General features: G+C 47.5%; 1 protein-coding gene across 1 annotated transcript in view; it reads right to left on the bottom strand.

Annotated features, from left to right (window-relative positions):
- EFCAB6 (EF-hand calcium binding domain 6) overlaps positions 1 to 22,121 on the bottom strand; it is a 199,177-nt gene that overhangs the window by 30,202 nt on the left and 146,854 nt on the right. The window contains 4 exon segments of the mRNA XM_060026001.1: positions 8,444 to 8,635; positions 11,751 to 11,946; positions 19,878 to 20,007; positions 20,230 to 20,261. Of these exon segments, the coding sequence (XP_059881984.1) occupies positions 8,444 to 8,635; positions 11,751 to 11,946; positions 19,878 to 20,007; positions 20,230 to 20,261 (550 nt within the window).

Genomic DNA, 22,121 nt, shown 5'->3' on the forward strand with positions numbered 1-22,121 from the left:
GTGACCTTGTAGAATCAACGGTACAGCTCAACTCTGATGTTTAACTGACCCAAACATTGGCAATTGAATTAGACTGCAAATCAGACTGCCATGGCCCTGGAGGGGGTCTGCGGGCATGGGCTGTGTCACAGTCCGCTTATTTTGAACATGTAGAGAGCCTGTACGTGAATACCCTATACATGAATACCCTATACGTGAATACCCTATACGTGAATACCCTCATGTATTCCCACTGAGGGTAGGAATCAAGAGAGATCGCCAGCCCAGATTCGAGGCGAGTGCTGGCGAAAGCATCTGGAGAATGCGAGAGTGAGTGACAAATACAAGGTGGGACATCGGAGGAGCTGTACAGCATTCCCTAGAGACGGCTGAGGCCCGGCCCTGCTGGCGCTGTACAGGGGTCAGGTGGAAGCAAGCCTGGCACGGCCCCCTTTGCTTTTCTGCAAGAGGCGTGGAAACCAGGTGGCCTGGCCCTGTCCTAATTCTGGCAGGGGCCCATCTGGCAGCTGCTAGAGAGGTAGGTGCCCAGTCCCTCGACTGTCCACACCCCTGGAGGCTGGGGAAGACGGGGGGACTTCTACTCCTTCTGACTGGAGGCTCCAGATCCAGATGGGGCCGAGGATGCATGGGTGCTTCGACGCGCTCAGATTTGGGAGAAGCGTGTTAACCTCACGAGAACGGCGACGCGTCATGCTGGCTGTGGTCAGGTACCTTGAGCAGGTTGGCCCCTAACTGCTCCTCTGGTGCGATGATGTCATTTTCATACAGGGCGGTGGTTGACAATATTCCTTTTCCTTTAGCTCAGGCACGGCGGGCCCAGCAGCCCCTCACCCTGCACTGTCACCAAGGCCACCGCAAGTGTCCAAGCGGCCTGTGTTATCCCTCCCACCCTGCCATCTACTCAACCGTCTCCAGGACAGCAGGTAGTAATTATCCCATTGGCAAGTGGAAAGTGAGTGACGTTTAGGGGAAACATTCAAAAATCACCGAAATTGTATCAAGAGGACTTAGCCTTTCTCGCCATCAGAGGCAAGAGTAAATAATGGGAATGACATTTCTCAATAATTTCCTTAATTTATTTCCAATAACCTTCGAGGCTTTTCCTGAAAAGGAAACGTCCCCATTCTTTATAATGTTCATTAAAAATACATGGACACCATTATGTTTACAATAAAAAGAAAGATAAATCAAAGTAACATTGTTGGCAACTAATATAAATGTGATGTTCATAAAAGACTACAAACATTTTGATGTGCTTTACGGTCTCTTGTTCAATTGAAAACTACAATCTTAAATTCTCTCTCGGAAAAAAATCATCTTCAAGTTACTCAACATCTCACACAAGGTAAGGACAGATCTCATTGGCTCTGTGTTAGCTAGAATGGGACAAAATAATTACTCTGCATTGAATAAGGATGCGTTTTGTTAAAAAAAAATCCATTATTTCCATGATAATAAAGTAGAAAGATTTTATATGGGTTTCTACCATGTCTTTTAAAAATTCTATTTCTGCTCTGAGCATTATTTTATATTCACGGAAGACACTGAAATTGCACTTTAAGACTTAAAAGAAATGTTAAACAGCAATGATTTCTAAAAACAAGTAGTGATACTCTATACAGTTTGCACGTAGCATTTTGAATGTAAAATGTTTTTCCCAGAAGTGAAAAAGAGGTATTTGCTGAGAGCAGACATTCAGATAATGTTTTCACCTCGTTTGTGAGAATCTTATGAAAAAGGTGTTACTGCTGACGTCCAGAGCTTGTCTTGTTTTTTCTTTTTTACTCTTCAACCAAGGCTCTGGTAGCATTTCAGTTTTAATACCTCGTTCCTCTTCTTTTGTGCCACCTGAGCTAGTGTTTCTCGTCCTGACTCGGGTGTGATGCTCCCGATGGCACCAGGCATGCCCTTTGCTCCTGTCTGCAGAGCCTGACGGAGTCTCGTCGTCCACAGCTCCCCGGGCTCCAGGCCGAGCTCGGTGTCCCAAGAGTGACGTGCGGCCCACGCGCTGAGCCGACGGTGCGCGGTTGATCTACGCCAGCCCGTGACCCCCACTTTGAGAAACGCTTCAGTGGGGCAGCGGAAAGAGCCAGCAGCCAAAAAGCCAGGGCCGAGCCACACGCCAGGGCCGATCCGCACGCTAGGATCTGAAAGTAACGCGGCACCTGTTCTGAAAGCAGCCGAGATGCTTTTCCCCTGCTGTGCGTGATGGACACGCGAGACACAGAGCAATACGAGTTTTGGGGGGCAGACTTAGCGGTGCACCCCGACTGAGAACCGGATCATGAGCAGGGCTAAAATCGTCATCTTTGTGCGCTCCATCTCCTCAAGCCTTACGGGACTCCTTAGCTACCTTTCCAGCTGTCCCTGTTCCAAGAACGGATTCGGTTTGGCTGGCGATTATTCACAGCAAACTTCCTTTGCGAGAAGAGGTCCCGACTGCCTTAATTACATTTTGGTAATCTCCTTTTAATTACTTGCCGCCATGCATCCCCTAGAGGAAGGGATGGCTGATGTATTTAATGAGCTCGAGGAGGATGCATTAACTCTTCCTATTGTTTGTGACTTCTTTTCCTTCTATTAAGAACATCAGCTCAGGACTAAACTTCCGGAACCATCACTATGTACACGGTCACGGCTCTCACACAGCCACTTTGCCATCTCAGCCTCCCTTGAGGAAGCTGACCCAGGTCCCTGCTCAGAAGTCTTAAGGAGTCTCCTGCCGCTCAGAAAAAGGGACCTGAACTCCGGAGCGAGGGACGCAGGGCCCCGGTGGTCGGCCCCTGCTGCCCTCCTCCCTCTTCAAAAAAACGGGGCAGAAGAAACCCCCAATGCACCCTGAACAGTATGGTCGCCCCACACTGAGTCTTCACACCCCACATCCTTTCAAGCTGGAAGTCCCAACCTCAACTTGTCCTTCCGGTACAGGCACCTCTGCTCAAGCACTGGCTTCTCAGCAGGACTTCCCACCCCCAGGCCGGTGTGGGGCTGATGCCACTTAGTCCCAAGCACCCGCTGCACACGGACAGCGAAAGCGGGGGGTGAGGGCCAACAGTGGGCCAGTCTGTGCCACCTCTGAGTCCACGCTGCCCCGCCAGCCTCCATGTCCCCTCCTGTCTCGAAACACATCTCCCACCGTCATTCACGTTGCAATTAATCCTAGAACCTCCTTGCAAGGACGTTCAGCAAAGTGCTTCCAGAGGCAAAGGGGGCTTTGCGAAGAAATCAGGTAGGACGAATGTCAGGGGAAGCGCGTGGCAACGTTTGAAGCTTTGGAGACGTTCGCCCCTGGTTCCGGGAACTCAAGGGTCGGCAGAGATGCTCAGGGTGACCGTGAGTGAGGACGAGCCGCGTCCTCTGCCTGCAGGCTGCGTGACCTCTGGACACAGCCTGTCAAGCTTCAGCGTGGCCGGTGGAGTCCTCCAGTGGGAGCCGCTGGAAGGGTCTGGGCACGTACTTATAGGTGCTCGGCAAGGACACTCTACAGTAATTAGAACTCGGAACACTGGAAGTCGCTTCAAGACCAACGACGGGGCATCGGCGAAGCCAATGAAGCTGATTGCTGACCCAGGACACCTGTCTTCCTGCTCCCTTCCCCATTCAAAGGCCCAAAGCCTGGGCCACTCCTGACTCATTCTCTTACCTTCCCCTTTCCAAATGTATCCAGAAGCAGCCACGCCAGCAGCATCCCTCCCCAGGGTGCTCCCGCCTCCCTACTGGCTCTGGGCGCCCCCGGGCGCCCTCCCCGAGCCTTCCCCACCTGGTGTCCACCGTGACTTCTCTAAAATGTTAGTTGGTCATGGTCACGACGCTCCTCTCCCCACACCTTCCCTGGGTCTCCATGTTATTCAGAGTCGAAGTGAGCTACAGGGCCGCCCCCCTCATCTGTCCCTCCCGCCCACCCAGGCAGCCACACCTCAAGCCCCGAGGGCTCCCTCCTGCTGGGTCTCTGCAGGGTTGTGCTCCGACAGCCCCTCCCTAGAGGTCACTGAGTCCCTCCCTGCCCTCCGCTGGGTCTCGGCTCAGACGTCCGCTTCTCACCGGGCTACCCTTCTGTCCGGGTTTATTTTATCCCACAGCACATACTGGCTTCTGACATCTGGTACATATTCTCTTTTCTCGTCCGTCTCCCTCGCTAGAACGCAGGCCCCTGGCTGACCTCAGGACCCGCTCAGTGCTGGGTACACAGCGGGCGCACAGGAAATGCTGGCTGATGGACAGAGTGACTGGGATGGTACACATCCACCCCACTTTGTCTCTAAAGCAAAGTGATTTGCGTTAGAGACAAATCACTGACGTGGAAATGCCCGCGATATCACAGGAAGTGAAAAGGCAGCTCCAGAGGGACATGCAGGGGTCCCAGAGGAGGAGCTGGGCAGCTGGGGTGGGAAAGCTGAGCCCTCTCTCCTACCTGGGGGCGGTTAGGGAATGGAGGGGAGGGGAGGTGCTGAGAGACAGGAAGGTGCAGCTGGAGAAACAACAGGGGCTTACAGTGGCTGCCTTTGGGAAGCAGGACTGCGGTGAACAGTTGATCAAGTGATCTCTGCTTTTAAATCCTTTGCAACAATTTAATTTTATTTCTATATGGGCATATATTACTTTGATACAAATAATAAACGTTTGTTTAAAAAAGAGTCTTGGGACTTCCCTGGTGGTGCAGTGGTTAAGAATCCGCCTGCCAGTGCAGGGGACATGGGGTCGATTCCTGGTCGGGGAAGATCCCACAGGCCACGCAGCAATTAAACCCGTGCGCCACAACTACTGAGCCTGCGTGGCGCCAGTAGAGCCTGCAAGTAGCTCACAACTACTGAGCCCGCGCGCCTAGAGCCCGTGCTCCGCGACGAAGAGTAGCCCCCATTCACCACAACTAGAGAAAGCCCGCGCACAGCAACGAAGACCCACGCAGCCAAAACATAAATAAATTAATTAAAATTAATAAAAAATAATAAAATAAAATTTTAAAGTTCAAAGAAAAATAAATTTAAAAATATTAAAGAGTCTTTTAAGAGTTGTGAGAATCCCCAACCACCCCCTAATTCAGCAGCATATACTCTCTGTCCTTGACCTCACCCCCAAAGGATATCTGTATAAAAAAGAGGATTAGAGATAAATATACCAACATGTTAACACTGTTCGTCCCTAGGGCTGACTTTAATTCTCTCCTTCAAAATGACTGGTATATTCCTAATCATGTAAAATGGACACAAATTACTTCTACAAATATTAGCTTAAACCATATGAAATTGTCAATATTCAATCATTTAGGACTCTAAAAATGGTGATTTCATATGATTCAACCTAATAGAAAAAATTATTTTTTAAAAATGGGGCTGCTTGCAAGATCAATAAAAGTATTCCTATCCTTTGAGCCCAGTTATTTTATTTCTTGGATTCTTTCTTTAGGAAGAAGGTCCAAAATGTGTACATAGACTTGCATACAAAGTGTTCATGGCCCAGCAAATTACAGTGGCGGACGCTGGAAAAAACCCAAAACGCTTAAAACTAAGGAGTTGATGGAATGTTATGCAGACATTTTAACTCATGTTTGGAAGAACTTTAAGTGACTTGGTGGAATTTAATGTTAAAGGAAAAACAGCAAGATACATGATTATATCTAAAATGTTATCTCCACTATGTAAAAACACGCATTACATCTGGACACTCACGTTCATGGCGGCATTATTCACAGTACCGTAGCTAAAACGTGGAAGCAACCCAAGTGTTCACTGGATAGGATAGAAATAGATGTATCCATAGATCAGTGGATACACAAAACATGGTCTGTCCATACAGTGGAGTATTATGAGACTTAAAAGGAAGGAAGTTCTGACCGTGCTACAAGAGGATAAACCCTGAAGACATCACGCTCAGTGAAATAAGCCAGACGCAAAAGGACAAGGACCGCAGGTTTCACTCGTCTGAGGCACCTGGAGTCGTCAAATTCCTAGAGAAAGTAGAACGGGGGGTGCCAGGGGCTGCGGGAGGGGGGTTGGGGAGTTCGTGTTTAATGGGGACAGGGTTTCAGTTTTGCAAGACGAAGAGAGTTCTGCAGGTGGAGGGTGGTGATGATTACCCAGCAACGTGAATGGACTTCATGCCACTGAGCTGTGCATTAACTTAAAAAGGGTTAAGATGGCAAACTTTATGGTTTGGGGGTAAATGCATTAAAAATAGACGAAGAAGCTCTCCGAGGCAGCATGGCCCTTGGGAAGAAGACAGCTGTGAAGCTGAACTGCCTGGCGTCCACTCCAGCTGCAGAGGCGGGTACCTGACTTTGGGACCCACGTGTTCCACCTGTATCCCCTCCCTCATCCGGGCAGCAAACCAGGTGAGCAAATGCCAGGGGGAGGGCCCAGAGCTCAGCAGGTCTCACTAAACCGTATGGGGGTTGTTCCTGTCATCACACCATCATCACACCATCATCACAGGGTTAAACGACTATCTTCTTTTTTTTACACTTTCCTGTGTTTTCCAAATTCTTCACAATATGTATTTCTTTTAAAATCAGAAAAGAAGTATAATTCACATAAAAATAGTGACAGTTCCCACAGACAAAGAGAAAAGACAAGTCACAGACCAGGAGAAGACACTTGCAATGCCCATACCAACACAGGAGTGGAATCCTTTCAGGCAGTTCTCAGACGAGGGAGCCTGGATGGCTGATAACATTTGAAAGCCTTGGCGGAAATGAAACTCCCGATAACACCAAGGGCTCCGGGATGCGGCGCGTCAGCAGCCCTCCCACGTGGCTGGCGGGAGCGTGCGCTGACTGACAGGTGCAGCCACCGTGGCGGTGTCTGTGGAGTTCAACTTGTGCCCCCGCCCCCTCCCGCAGCCGTTCCACGCAGAGTGACCCCGAGTGTGCAAAGGACACAGTCACAGAAGGCTGACCGTGCCCTGCTCGTAACGGAGAAAACCGCAAACCGCCTGTATGCCATTAGCAGGACGACGACTGAACGGAGTTTGTTCATTCAATAGAATATATTCATTTATCATTTAATTGGCTAATTTTATGGCAGCTTGAGCGAGCGAACTAAAGCCAATGTAGCAACACGGGCCGATCTTAAATTCATGATATTAAGCGAGAAAAACACAAGTGCCGAAGACAGAATTTGATACAATATCATATATATAAAGTTTTGAAACAGGCAACAAAATAGTATATTTTGTTAGGAAATGTCCATCTAAATGGCAGAGATGAAAATGCTCACACGCCCCAGAGGAGACGGCACAGCCTTCAGAGACCTGGAGTCGGGAGCCAGGCTTCTGGGACCACAAGCCAGCTCTACTGCCCACCTTCGGGGTGACTGTGGGCAATGACTTGTGTGTGCCCCAGTCCTCGTCTATAAGATGGGATATTACTAGCATGTGCCTCGTAGTGATAGCAAAGGAATTAGACCCGTTAATATCTATAGAGGACTAAGAATGGTGCCTTGCCCTCAGGAAGCACTATATTGAGTTTGCTGCTGTTATTACTACAATGAGTCTCAGACCTTAAAAACGCTCATGCCATTTGCTCTAGCAATCTCGTTTCCAAGAATGTATCCCAGATAAGCGATCAAGGATTTATGAACTCGGGTGTTCACTATATACAAAAGTGTGCAATTGGAAATGACGCCAGTGTCCAGCTACAGGAGGACAGTTAAATACGTTTCAGCACAAGCCTGTTGTGACTTAGCTGCTGCACTATGTTTGGATTTTTCCTATTTGCTTTCATCTCCCTTTCCATGGCGGCAGGTACACCTGTGTGTCCATTCTCACTCAGCACAGAATGGTGACCAAAGAAATCCAAGTTGGCTGAAACTAGATTGTAATTGGCGCTAATGCTGTAGGTCCAGTTACATTCAGAAATGGAGAAACAGCCTCAGAAGGAACAGCTCGTGCTGCCAGAGAAGTGGTCCCGGGAAGGAACGAGAGCCCTGTGGTCAGCCACCACCCTCCTCCAGGAAGCCCTCTTAGACTTCCCCCAGGACTCTACTAACTCCATGATTACCCCTACCTCAGGCTTGGCTGACACATGGCCCAGGGCCTGACACATAGTGGGTCCTCAACAAATGTCTCCCAAGTGGGTCCCAATTCCCCCATTGCTGGTTCAGGGCCTGACGTGTAGTGGCCTCACTTCTCTCGACACTAGGTCATCTACAGGGATCTAAGATTCTTAGAACTCATTAAAACAACCAGACAAAAGCAGGCTCTCCTAAACTTCTTTGAAAATAAACAAAATAATAGAATAGAATAGAATAACTTTCTAATGAATTAAAGGATACATATTTACCTTCTAACACTAAGTAGAATTTATATCAATTTTTCATTTAGAATGAGCTAATTAACTGAGGTGATGGCCAATTTATCTGTTGTGGTTTTAATCAATTATCTATTTTGCAAACACTAATTTTAGCCCATTTTCAAAAAGAAATGCTTATGTGCTTGCATACATTCTTACCTCCTCAAGGTAACTGTTGAAGTTCTGGAGAAAATATTTCCAATTTATATACGGGGTGAGATGAATTCTTAGTTTTCTCAAAAAATAATGACACTGGGTATCTGTTAGTTTGTAACAGAAATCCTTAAGAACTTGTCCAAAATCCGAAGCCTTTACAAACCCAGTGTCCTCTTTATCCAGTGCAGAAAATGCCTACAATTAAAAAAAAAAAGGCAGATGTTACTGTCAAGTGAATATTTCAAAAGTATTTTTCTTAAGTATTGCTTTTCTGAATGCAAACGAAATCAAATGAACGTGAGTCCCCTGCAGATTCTAAATTACTAAATAAACGCACGAGGACTGAAGACAGACAGGTAGGATGTGCACCCCGTCTGAGAGTTGACGTGTCGTTGAGGAAACTTGCCTTAGTCCCTCCTCTTTGGATACGAAGACGAAGAGGTGTGAAAGAGGAGCCCCGGTCCTCGCAGGTCCCGAGGAGGCTCTGAGGCACGAAGGCACTTGCCCGAGGTCTCTGCATCATTAAATTCTACTCCCCAGTGAATCACCTGTGAGTGAGAAGCTCAGGTGCTACCTCACTGCGTCCAGGTGTGGGGCAGGGGTCTCATGATAGGAGTCTGACGTGGGAAGCGGCCAGGAGGAGGAGTGAGGGACTGCCCCATCCCACCCACACCCCAGGGCATGAACACCGAGGCTCTGTCCTTTACGGTGGGGGAGACCCCCCTGCCCGCGCCTGTGCAGAGGGGCTGGGGCAGCCGGCGCCAGCCCAGCAGTAAAGCAGTCAAACCGAAGTGCAAACATTTGCTATAAAAAGAAAGCACATTTTTTCCCATCTGTTGAAACAAAATCATTCATTTCTATTGCACTAGAAAATCCGTATCAAGGGGTAAGTTAAGATCTTAGTTTTTTAAGAAAGAATTTAACGTGCTTGCAGACCCAAGCCCAAATTCCCTTGCGGTTAATTCTCACTCAGGACTAACTGGGCACACCCCACCTGTCCACAAGGTGTTATACAGGTAACCAAGTTAACCTTAATACTGTCTGGCTTCAAGCTTTCCTGTAGCCTGTGTAGATACGACACAGCCAGGTACAGTGGAAAACCTCTGGCTGCACAGCCAGGTGGTAGACTCTGAACCCTGGCTGTGTCGCCCACCATAAACCCTTAACCTCTCTGAGCTTAACTTCATCGGTATGAAAAGAGGGACAACAGAACTCGTGTTGGCCCAAGTTTTACTATGGCAACCTGAAGATGCGCCTGTTCAGGTACCCGGCGCACAGTGGATCTCGGCATATGTTCAGGAGAATGGCGGTCAACATGAAGGGAGCTGACCGAGCATTCTGTTCCGAGGGCGTTAGAAGGTGCCGCGGTGCCGCAAGGCTCAGTGGACCTAAGGGCTGAGCTGGGGTCCGGCTCGCTGTGGCCACGGGACCTGCACTTCCCTGGGGCTGTGTGGCTTCCCCGTGTGTCAGTCCAGCCTGACAAGCCACGGGGTGGGTGGAAGAATCAAATATGCCAAGGCTTAGGGATCTATAAAACTCTACATAAATATGAGGTATTGCTGTGTCATTTCAGAAACAAGACGCTGCATTGAGACGTGTCTCCAGTGACACAAGGAGCTGCATCATGTGTCTGGTACCCTTTCTGACAGCCATCCTCAGACATCGTCATTCCCTCCTCGCCCCGCTGCCCCAAATGCCCTCCCCCTCCAGGCCACCTGCCAGTCTCTTGGCCAGAGAATCTCACTCTCTTGCTTAAAACCTCGTCTCCTAAGGAGTATTTCTCAGAAATGAGAACCGTGGTTCCTCCCACAGGTTCCATGGACCTCAGTCTGAGAAACATCCCGATAGATGTGACGTGGTGCCACCCTAAACTGGAACGGGGCAGAGCCAGCCTGCGAATGGATTTATTTGGCCTGCACGGTGCTTTTGACAAATCTGAAGCACGTGCTGACATTTAGAAGTCAGGAGGCTTCACAGCTTCTCAGGAAAAATACAAAGATCTAGCAGAGCGGGGACCATTTTTCAGCTCAGCAGCAGTCGGCAGGGGCTGGGGAGGAGCTGCGCTCTACACAGGGCTGTGCCTCTGGCCTGCTGTGGCCGCGGCCTGGCCCCTTCATCACTTTTGTACTTCTGGTCCCTGTGCCCATCCAAGTTTGCAGTCCTCACGCGGTGACCACTGGGCCAGGACAACCTGGTGTCGAAAGGGGTACAGATGGTCTTTCTAGATGGCCCACAATGTGTTCATACTAATTTTTCTTTGATCTTTAGATAGTCATTAAAATAAAGACACAGATATGCTAAATCCTCACAGAGAATTCCTGCATGCAAACAATGTCTGCTGTCGGGAGGAAGGCCACGCTCGCCGGCATTCCAGAACGTTCACCAGCTGGCTGGGCTGCCCTGCCTTTCTCCTTGTCTCCCACTGAACCTTGGACTGCAGGGCCCAGGTTGCCTCCCGGTGCTGAGAGGACGCAGGCCTTCAGCGAGGTGGGCCTCGGTGTCAGCGTGGGGCTGAGGGTCTGCATGTGGCAGACACAGAGGCAACCCTGCTGGGACTGTGCTGTCTGGACAGCACGCGCCCAGCATCACCCGGGAGGCCCTGTGTCCACCGTCTCATTAGGCTGCAAGGCCTGTCCTCTGCACACAGCGTCTCTCTTCCCATGGCTGCTGCAGGGGGAACTCATGTGGGGACCCGCAAAGGGGACCAGCACCCGGTGGGGAGCGCGGCCCGAGCACTGTCTTCCGAGGATGGGCCCCGCAGTGCCATGCCCACGTACACCGGGTCTCGGCACGCCGCCCCGGGGTCACACAGACGTCAGCCTAAATGTCAGTGTACTCGGGGGACCCCGTTCTTACACCCCCTGCCCTGGGCTCCCAGTCACGGTGAGGCTTTGTGCCACTGCCTGGCCCCGGCCAACATCTTCAAGGCCACCTGGCGTCACTCATTCCCCACTGGCGTCACTCATTCCCCACTGGCCCGGGCTGCCCTGAGGCCTCTGTCCTCTGCCCTCTGCCCAGAACCCCTTGCCCTCACTGCAGACCCAGCCTTTGCTAAACACCGAGCACTTTCGTCTCACAGAACACATGCTGGGCACGCTCACGGTAGCTTTGTACAGAGCAAAAGTGGATACACATTTCCTCCAGTGAACAATCTGTTCTCGACCAACCATCGAGTTCTGATGCCCCAAGGAGAGTGGCGAGAGGTGGAGGGGCCCAGGATGAGGGGCAGGGCTGAGAGCTGGTTTTAGGAATTGGCGTGAACCCCAGAACTTCAGTTTCCACAGTAAAAAGCATGTGCTTTCTCTCATACCGTTGACAAAGCCGGACTAGAGGAGGCAACAACCTCCTGGACGTTCTTCAGAACCTCCTCTGGACTTAGGGTCGCAAAATTGATCGGCACGCTCTCCTCCTTCTCTTGTGGCTGAGGTTTTGTCAGCTTGCTATTCTCCACTGCTCTCAAGAAGTCGAGGTAATTGATGGAATTACCATGCCAGCTGATTCCCCAACTTGTCCCAAAAGAAAGAAAACAATATATTAATTAAAAAAAATCACTTATTCATTCAACAAACACTTGCTGAGCACAGAACAGTGTGGAGAACATGAATAATGTTGAGACACGGTTCCCTGGCCTGTAGGTGCACGCACACCGGTCAGCTATGCTATTAGACGAGCACACACGAAGACTGCAGTCTAAGGGCACAGGGGAAGGGCTATGACAGGAGAGAGCGCGGGGCCACTGCCGGCTGGGGGGCCACAGACTGTCCTGCCCTGAAGCTCTGAGACTTGAAGGCTGGACGGTGGGCTCATGGGCTTGAAGAGCAGAGGATGGAGAGGAGGCCTGGCTGAGGAATCTGGCCCCGTGGCGGGGGCAGATGAAGGTGCTTCGGCAGGGTCGTGACATGTGCAGAGTCGGATCCTGGGGAAATACATGTGATGGTGATGGCAGAGCTGGTCTGGGGGCAGGACTGTGGGGTCGGCGGGGGGCGCCTGCGCTGCGGAATGGGAATCTGACAATAAGGGAAGTACAATAAAGACAGTGAAAAGGAAAAGAGGAACTGAGTAAAATAGATGCTAAATCCTTTTTCAAGAATGGTTGAAATCATGCTGTCAAGCTGAAAGCACTCAAAACATATTTTTACAAAACCTACATCGTTTAGTATTTTCTCAGTTAGAAATTCCATCTGGGTGTGTGTCTCTGTGTCTCAACAAGGACATCCACGCAGAAAAAGAGCACTCCGACACAGAAGAAAATACCTTTATCTTCTACAAGAATACATCGCGAGAGCAAATCCACGTTTCGTGAGAATATAGAGCATATTTATGAACCATGTAAAATAACTCAAAATAAAGCTTAATTGCATTCAAAGTTCACATCTCTGTAGCTTAGATTCCCTGAGGATTGCTGGCACCTTGACCCCTGAACTTTCTTTCATCAGGATGGAGCGGGTGTCAAAGAACAGCTTGGAACGTCGGGAAGCCGGAGAGGAAAGTTTCCAGCGACTCGGGTATCTGCTCCTAGAGAGAACAAGCCAAGGGTTGTGCTTCTCCAGCCCACAGCTGCAGAGCTGCCATCCACAGGCCCCGTGTTGCTGGCTTACACGACGGAGACACGGAGGAAAAGGATAATCAGCTCTATTTCATCAGCAGGATAAATTGCCAACTTGGTATTAAAATTTAGTAATAAAATCAAATGCATATGCTAATCTCAGTATTATTTAGAAAAGTCTATTTTGGATCTAGGAAAGAACAATCTACATATAATTACAAATAACAGAGATGTTTATCATCAAGAGGTCTTTGAGAAGAAACAAGCGGCTAAGCGACGGATCCTTATTAAGGTTTTGATTCGTAAAAAAGTTGATCACCCCACTGACAGGTGGACTACAGAAATTCCACAGCCCTTGTGTCGTTGCTTATAAAAGTATCGAGCCTAACTACGTTTTAACAAGACTCTCTTGTAATCATTTAGTTAATTATTTATCTGGTGCTATTTTTCCATGGTGTATTCACTGAATGCATTTGAATTCTTGTTCAGCTGGAAACAGATTTAGTGAGAGGAGACCATGTTTAAGGAAGAAAAGAACATACAGGCATTTGAGGATGAAACGGTCCTCTTTCCCCTATACACACATTCACACACACACAACACACTCACATACACACTCATACACTTGCACACACTCACACATACACATACACACACACAGACAATGGAGTACTGTCCTTCAAAGCTTTATGGGAAAATGATTTTCTCCCTAGGAGTCTACGTTCAGGCGAGCTCACACTGTGTGTGAAGGAAAATAAAAAATAGTTTCAGACAAAGAACTGAGAAAATTTATTTCCTGTTCCCCCACTTTCTTAGGAAATTACTCCAGGAAGTACTCCAGCAAAATAAGAATGTAAATTAATAAATAAAAAGATGTGGGATATAAGAAACAGGGGATCCAGCCCTGGAGAATAGTGGGGACAGCCCAGGACACTCTTGGGTGACAGACCTGGAATGGGCGAGTGGGGAGCGAGGCTCTAGGATGGAGGACAGCAGGAGAAAAATGGAGAGAACAGAAAGTGGTGCAGAATTCCGGGGAAAGCTGAAGGTTGATGATGTTGAACTTCACCCGAGCCCCGTGTTCAGAAAACAGCAATGGTTAAAGAGATCACCCTACTCTCTATGTCCTTGGAAGCAGCTTACAGTGAAGAACCGCCTTACCCCAAATGGCTTAGAAAAGATGCATGGGTACCCCCAGGTTTGCCTACAAAAAGGTGGAGACAGAGGCCCAGGGATAGTGCCACTGAGAAGCAAGCTAATTTTCATTCATTACCCGGACACTGAATATTATGAATTATGAATATGTACATAGTCATAATTATGAAATGCCGTTTAATGGTTTTTGAGTTTTATAATCAAGCAATGAACCAAGCAGAGAGGACCTGGTTGTGGCTGTAGGACATTTAGAAGTTAAATTTAACTAGCTCTTCCAAAGAAAAACTGTAGCTGACAAAAGATGGGACATGGAGAGGGAAAGTGATAGGAAGGGGGGGAGCTCTGACACTTGGAAGTGTCCCTTTCATCTTCACAATAAGAAAGAAGCTGAACAAACTGAAAACCAATGGTTTTTCTTGGTCCCATCAGAAAATTGAGGTCACAGGGCAAAACGTCACCCCAAAATCTGGAGAGATGGGTGAACACAGAGAATTACAGCCAAGATCTGCTCTTCCTGGAGCAAAGGCCTTTGGAGCTGGTAGGAACAATTAAGTGGTAACTTGAGCAATGGTGGAGGCTGTGTGTGGACTAGTATGAGGCTGAGAAACCCCTGGGGGCCCAGTCTTAGGGACCCCCTACGTTCATGGGCTTTACCGTCAAGAACCCCACTAGGTTATCACAGTGGAAATCTGAAGATGGTCTCCTCTTGGCTCTGGCCGGGGAAGGGGAATAATAATCCTTAGAAAGTATGCCCAGAGGCTTTGGCATAATAATTTTGCAAGGGAAAAGAATTTACCAGAGCCTTAGCCCATCTGGGGGAAAGGCAGAGAGCCAACTCCAGCACACTCTAGACTTCCTGTCTCATCTGAGGGAGGAAAAAAAGCTAAGAAACATCTCTGAAGGTTGCAGCCCAGGGACTCAAGCCCACTGCAAGACTGAGATTTCATCATAAGAGTACAGAATCTTTCCCCTCCCTCATACCTTACCACCACATCAAGCCAGCTCCAGCATAACAACAGTGGGTTACAAAGGAAGAGCTGCAAACACAGACTCTATTTAAGGAGGAGTTCCTAGGGAAGCCTAAGGAAACAGGAGGGACAAAAACAAGGACACTCTAGGAAATCCAAGCCCTTGGCACTGACAGCTACAGCAGCACTAAACACAGCCCACCTCCTGCCCGAATTAACATACAACCTCACGTGAAATGCTTGCTTACCTCAGTTCCTATTACCCAGTGTGTCATGTCTGGCTTTCAACAACAATACAGCTGCAAGGCATGCTAAAAGGCAAGAAGAAACACAGTCTGAAGAGACAGCAAAGCAAGCATGGGAACCAGTCTCAGACATGATGTAGTTTGGAATTATCAGACAGGGATTTTAAAATGACCAACTATGATTAAATTGTAAAGGAGTCCAATGGCAAAGTGGACAACACATACAACAAATGGCTAATGTAAGCAGGGGTGGATATTCCTTCTTAGGAGTCAAAGGAAATCCTGGAAATGAAAAACAGCGTAACAGAAATGAAGAATGCATTTTAATGGGCTCATCAGTAGACTGGACATGGTTGAGGAAAAAATCAGTGAGCTTGAAGTATGTCAATAAGAAAATTCCTGAATTGAAATGCAAAGAGAAAAAAAGAGTGGAAAAAAAAAACCCCAGAGCAGAACATCCAAGAACTGTGGGACAGTTTCAAAAGTGGAACATACTCATAATTGGAATACCAGAAGGAGAAAAAGAAAGAATCAGAAAAAAACATTGGACGTAATAACGGCCGAGAATTTTCCAAAATTAATAATAGACACAAGGCACATTTCCAGGAAGCTCAGAGAACACCACGCAGAAAAATACCAAAAACTACACCCACTTATATCATACTCAAACTGCTGAAAACCAAAGACAAAGAGAAAATCTTGAAAGAAGCCAGAGAGGGGGGAAAGCATCTACAGAGGAAAAAAGATAAGAATTCCATGGGGCTTCTCATCAGACATCATGCAAGCAAGAAGAGAGTGGACTGAAATAGTTAGAGTGTGGAAAGGAAAAAACCACCAACCTAGAATTCTATAACCAGTGAAATTACCCTTCAAAAGTGAAGGAGAAATAAATACCTTCTCCGACAAACAATCACCGAGGGAATTCATCACCACAGCCACCCTGCCCCTCAAAACATGCTAGAACACATTCTTCGGAGAGAAGGAAAATCAGACGGGTCAGAAACGTGGATCTACCTAAAGGAAGAAAGAGCATAAGAGAAGGAATAAATGAAGGTAAAATAATATCTTTTATTCTTCTTATTCTTAGTTGATCTAATAGATCATTGTTCAAAGTAACAACAATGTATTGGGTGACTACAGCAAATGGAAAAGTGACATGAGTAAGAGCAATGTTACGGGGACAGGAGAGAGGATTCAGGAACACTTAGTTTGTAATAAGGCACCTGCACCTCCCGTGAAGTAGTAATGTGTTATTTGACAGTGGACTTAGGCTAGTTGTTCATGTGCACTGCAAACCCTAGAGCAACTGCTAACATTTTTTAAAGGGAGGGGAGGGGTGCTAGTATCCTCACCTCACAAAGAGAGGAACATAAGACCCATGCACTTAGTCATAGAACTTCCAGCCAGCACAGCTAAGGGACACTGCAAGTCAGAAACTGCATACAAAAGCAGTCCGAGGAGGACCAATCAACTCTGAGTTATTTGGGTTTAAAATTATAAGAGGATAGGACTTGCAGTTAAAGTGGCTTGAACGCACATAACTAGCTCCGTTCCTTCTAAAGTGACAGAAGAAGGCGTTTTTAAAAGGTGTCAGACAGTGGTTCTTGGGATGCTCTAGTCCAGCAGCATCAGCATCACCCAGGGCCTCGTTGGAAATGCAGATTCCCAGGGCTGCTAAGTCAAAGAGCCCGAGGGAGGGGCCCAGCAAGCCGAGTTTCTGATGCTGGCTGGAGTTTGCAGAACACCAGCAGAAAACACGAAGGATGGAGGGAAAGTGGAAGAAGACAACAGCTGCTGGGAATTTGATGGATGAGGGAGAACAGACGCGTCAGATTCAAGAAATCTCCTGGAACCAACAGAAGGAACACGGAAGGGTATCCGATACACCCTGCAAACCCTCAGAGCCTCCAGAAGTGGGCTCCAGGTACACCTAGACGTAGGAATGAAAGTGAGGTTAAAAGAGAAGGATTGGCTAAAAGCCTGTGTGGGACGCAATTCGACCCCGTGCCCCTCCTCAGACTCCCCAGGCTGGGTGCCTGGCCCCCACCCGCCCACCACACACAGTGGAGGACCTGGAGGGGTGTTCTCTGCAGATGGTAAGTGTTTGTCACAGTTCAAAACAGGGAGGGTTCTTAATGAAAAGAGGGGAGTTAAGTGAAAGCTTTTAGACTGACTCTTAGTTTCCTGTGACTCTATAACACAATGCCACGAAGTGGGTGACTTTAAACAGCACACATCTATTCTCTTACTGTTCTGGACACCAGAAGTTGGAAATCAGCTTCACTGGGCAGAAATCACGGTGTCAGCTGGGCTGTGCTCCCCCGAGAGGCTCTAGGGGATAATCTGTTCTTTGCCTCTTCCAGCTTCCGGTGGCCGCTGGCGATCCTTGGCTTGTGGCCACATCGCTCCAATCTCTCTCTCTGTGGTCACTTCCGGGTGAAATCTCTCCCTGACTCCCTCTTATAAGGACACTTGTGATCACACTGGGCCCACCCATATAACCCAGGATCACCTCCCCTTCTCAAGTTCCTTAACTTAATCACATCCATAAAGTCTCTTTCCATATAAGGTGACGTTCACAGGTTCCAGGAATTAGGACTTAAATATCTTTGGGGGCATTATTCGGTTTATCATGCTGACTGTTGAAACTTCCAGCCTTCTGTTCCCAGTCAGCTCCCAGAGTGCTGGCAGCAGGAGACCAACAAGTCTTCTCTGGTTGGGTTGCCAGGTTTAGAAAAACAAAGAAACAAACAGAAGCCTAGAAGGATACTCAATTAAATTAGAATTTCAGATAAACAAAAATAATTTTTAGTATAAATATGTACCAAATATCGCATGGCACACACTTACACTAAAAAAAAATTGTTTATCTGGAATTCAAATTTAAATGGGCACTCTATGTCTTATCCGGCAACCCTAATCCCTGGGAAATCTGACCAGCCCAAAAGAAAAGTTTTAAAGATTCTGACATTGGGAGTCTTCCAAGGAAACTACCTGCCAGATTACCCTGCCAAAGCGGTTCAAACTGAAGTTGACTAGCTCTCCCCATCTGTGCAGAACTTTTAATCTATCTCTTAGTAGCTCATTCTTAATAGAAGCATATTTTTGAGGAAAATGTCTAACATGGAAGAGAGCAGAAAAAAGCAACACTGAGGAGAGACTTCTCAAGTGAAGAAAACTTTAAAAAAATCTATTCTTAATATCGCCAGAGACATGAACTAGTATATCCATGAAACAAGAACAGGACGCTATAGAAAAGGAATATTCTGAGAATAAAAACAAGTTCTGGCAATTTAAAATATGATAAGTATGATTAGCAGAGACAAAAATCTCAAAAGAAGGGTTGCGAACTAAAACTGAGGAGGTCTCCCAGAAGGTGGAGCAAGAAGAAAAAGAGATGGAGGACAGGGAAGGTTTAAAATATAAGGAGACACTCTGGGTGGCTCACTAATCAGTAACAACAGGAGGCTCAGAAAGAAACAAACAGGAGAGGAACTCTTTAATGAAGTAAATCAAGAAAATTTCTGAGAGTTGAAGAACATGAAAAGGGACGTCCAAGAAGACGAAGCTGACAGATCAGCTGAGGTGTCTGAACATACTGGAAAGAGACTTCACAAGCTGGGGTGAGTTGGGGGTTTAATTAGTGATAAGAACTACATGGAAACTGAGCAAACAGAAAAAATTATTATTAACTCCAGGGCAAACAGCATGTTCTACGGGAAAAGAAAAGTGATCAGCTCGTCACAGTAATAGAAAGCCTGAATATTGAACTACACCAAACTGCGACACAGCAATATGGGGGGACAACGGGGTAAGTTTGCGTGTGTCTCCACGGGGTGGTGGAGGCTGCGGGGTGAGGTGGTTGGTGGTTATGTGATGGGTGAAAAAGAGTTAAATCTGCATCTTCCTGGTAGGAAGTTGATAGACACTGCCTAGAAGTGAAAAATCAAGAAGTAGCTGGATAAGTTTGTCACTTAGAAGTACTGAGTTAAGTACCAAAAGATATGAATTAAAGCATTGGAAGTTATTGACTCTGGGCAGGAGATGGGGAAGATGGCAGGGCAGGGGGCTGCTGTTTTTAATAAGCCTTGCAGGACGACTTGACTCCTGCCCAAGTGCATGAATAACGTGGGTGAAATGAAAATAATGTTAGAAAAGGATGTTAACGCTGCTGAGACGCACCAGGAAAAGTTATGGATTTGTCAAGTCGCTTTCTTTTTGCTTTGAGTTGACTCAAACCCATTAGAACGTAGCCCAGCCAGAGGAGTATTTGAAGATTCATTCTCTTTTTTTTTTTTTTTTAAATGGAGGTCACATTGGTTTATAGTACTATATAAGTTTTATGAGTACAACATTACAGTTCTACTTCTGTACACAGATAGAGACTGAGTGTTTGGTGGCATGGAGGTTATTTCGATGCCAAAAGGCTGTTTGAGTGGACGGGAAAAGAAGAAATTCACGAAAGCAATGCGACACCCTGATTTTCAGTGCTGTAAGAAACATATTGCCTCATCATAGAAAACCTGGTTAGACGATCGGCCAGCTCCTCTGCCTTCAGAGAGCAGCTGCACTCCTGCAGCAACTTCTGCATCTTGCATAAGGATATGTAGCCATTTTTGGATTTATCTAGTTTGGTGAGTGCTTTGCTGATATCTTTTTTTTTTTTTTTTTTTTTTTGCGGTACGCGGGTCTCTTACTGCCGTGGCCTCTCCCGCCGTGGAGCACAGGCTCCGGACGCGCAGGTCCAGCGGTCATGGCTCACAGGCCCAGCCGCTCCGCGGCATGTGGGATCCTCCCAGACCAGGGCACGAACCCGCGTCCCCTGCATCAGCAGGCGGACTCCCAACCACTGCGCCACCAGAGAAGCCCCTTTGCTGATATCTTGATAGTGGTCCTTAAGCTTATCCCTGAAAGAGAATGCATTTGAGTCACACACTAAAACCGGGAAAACAAGTAATTTCTTTAAAGCAAGAGTTCCATGATCATTCTAATGTGATGATTTGTGCTTCATCTGACAACGAATTTTGAAGATGCTTTGCATCCTTGATGTAACATTTACATTGAAAGGTATTCTGGAAAAAAATAATAGGCATTTTTATCATTACCATTTTATTATTATTATCATTAGCAAAACTATGTTAGAGAAATTACAACCTTGTCTTTTTACTAGAATGGGTACTTTAAAAATGGAGCCAAACATTTAAAAATACAGTGATATTACAGACACGGGACACACACCTCCGTCCTCTTGCTGCAGACTCGCTGAGCACCTATCACGTGCCAGGTACTGCTCTAGGTGTCAGGATACACCTAGCGAATGAGAGGGGCCTCCCTAGAAGAAGTTTCATTCTCCCTGGGGCAAGGCCAACGATAAACAGGAGACAACAGTGCCCTGCACAGCGGGTCAGGGGTTAGCTGAGCACCCACAAGCGGGGCTGAGAATGCCCACGGTAGGGGCCGCTGCAATTCCCAGTAGGGGGTGCAGGGGGACCTCACTGGGGAAGGTGACACTTGAGCAGAGATGGCAGGGAGGTCAAGGACCCAGTGGGGATTTACCCCTGGAAGACCTCTCTGGGCCCAGGGACAGCCAGCGCCAAGGCCCTGAGGCAGGAATGCAGGAGCAGGTCCTTTGTTCTTAAGAAGCACAGCCCATAATTTGCGTGTCTGAGTTGGGAAACCAGAAGCTGTGCTGTCTTCATGTACCTTCTCCCATTTATTTTTCTCAACAGCCCTACAAGGGAGGAGGGTAATTATCATCCCCGTTTTATAGGAAGAAGACAGTGCCGGCCTGTGCGGCGTCCGGGCTCAGCCAGCTCTCCCCTGCTGGGACAGAGACAGCGTCCGACTGTAACTCCTGATCGTGTTCGAGGGCTGATTTTCTTAGGAATGTGTTCAAGTTTCTGATTCAGTCTTTCAGGAAAATTCTTCCCAGACTTAAAAAAAATTATTGATAAGGGAATAAAAAAGTGTGGACATTTTTAGGAATAAACGGTCTTACACCTGACCTACAGGGGGCGGATTATATTCCATAAACTCGCTCATCCAGGCCCCAGGAAGCTCGTCCTACCACACTGAGCACTGTGTCCGTCTGACTTGAGCTCGGCTATGAGGTTCCTACTTAGGGAAGAGGATATGCCAGAAACTCCAAACACGAACTCTTTGCTGGTAATCGTCTACCACCTCCGATGTGTATTTGTGGATACATGTCCACAAACTGTTCCTTGAGTGCCTGGAAGAAATCATCCATGGCAACAGAGAAGTCGGAAATCAGAAGAGGGGAAGCTGAGGGACCACTTGTGGGGAGAGGGAGGCTTGGACCCTGAAGCTACGTGGGTCACCGTCTCCCTCCCCTGCTGGCCTCCGGGTCCGAGCTGGCTGGTGTGAGTCTTCGAGAAGCTGATACAAATGAGCTGCAGTAACTGTCCGGGGAATGTATCCCAAGGGCAGCAACACCCTGGATTCCCTCACAGGTGTACTTTGAATTCCGTCCCATCCTACAACATGATTACTCGTGATCACAACTATTATATTCCACTTAATCCTTCAAAATGAAAGTAAATGAAGGTATAAAAAAAATCAAAACTTTTTTTGAGATACATATTTTTAGAAAATTGAGGCGTTCAGTATTTCTTGGACTGGTTTCCAGGCAGTAATTATTTCCCTTGCAGGGTAAATATGTGCTCAGAATAAGTGAGGATTCGGAGCTCTGATCACGCCACGCTGCCAGGCAGAACCCGTGTCAGTCCACACAGTGTCTGGTCCTTGGT

This window comes from Delphinus delphis, chromosome 11, assembly GCF_949987515.2.
Source record: "Delphinus delphis chromosome 11, mDelDel1.2, whole genome shotgun sequence".
Lineage (NCBI taxonomy): Eukaryota > Metazoa > Chordata > Mammalia > Artiodactyla > Delphinidae > Delphinus > Delphinus delphis.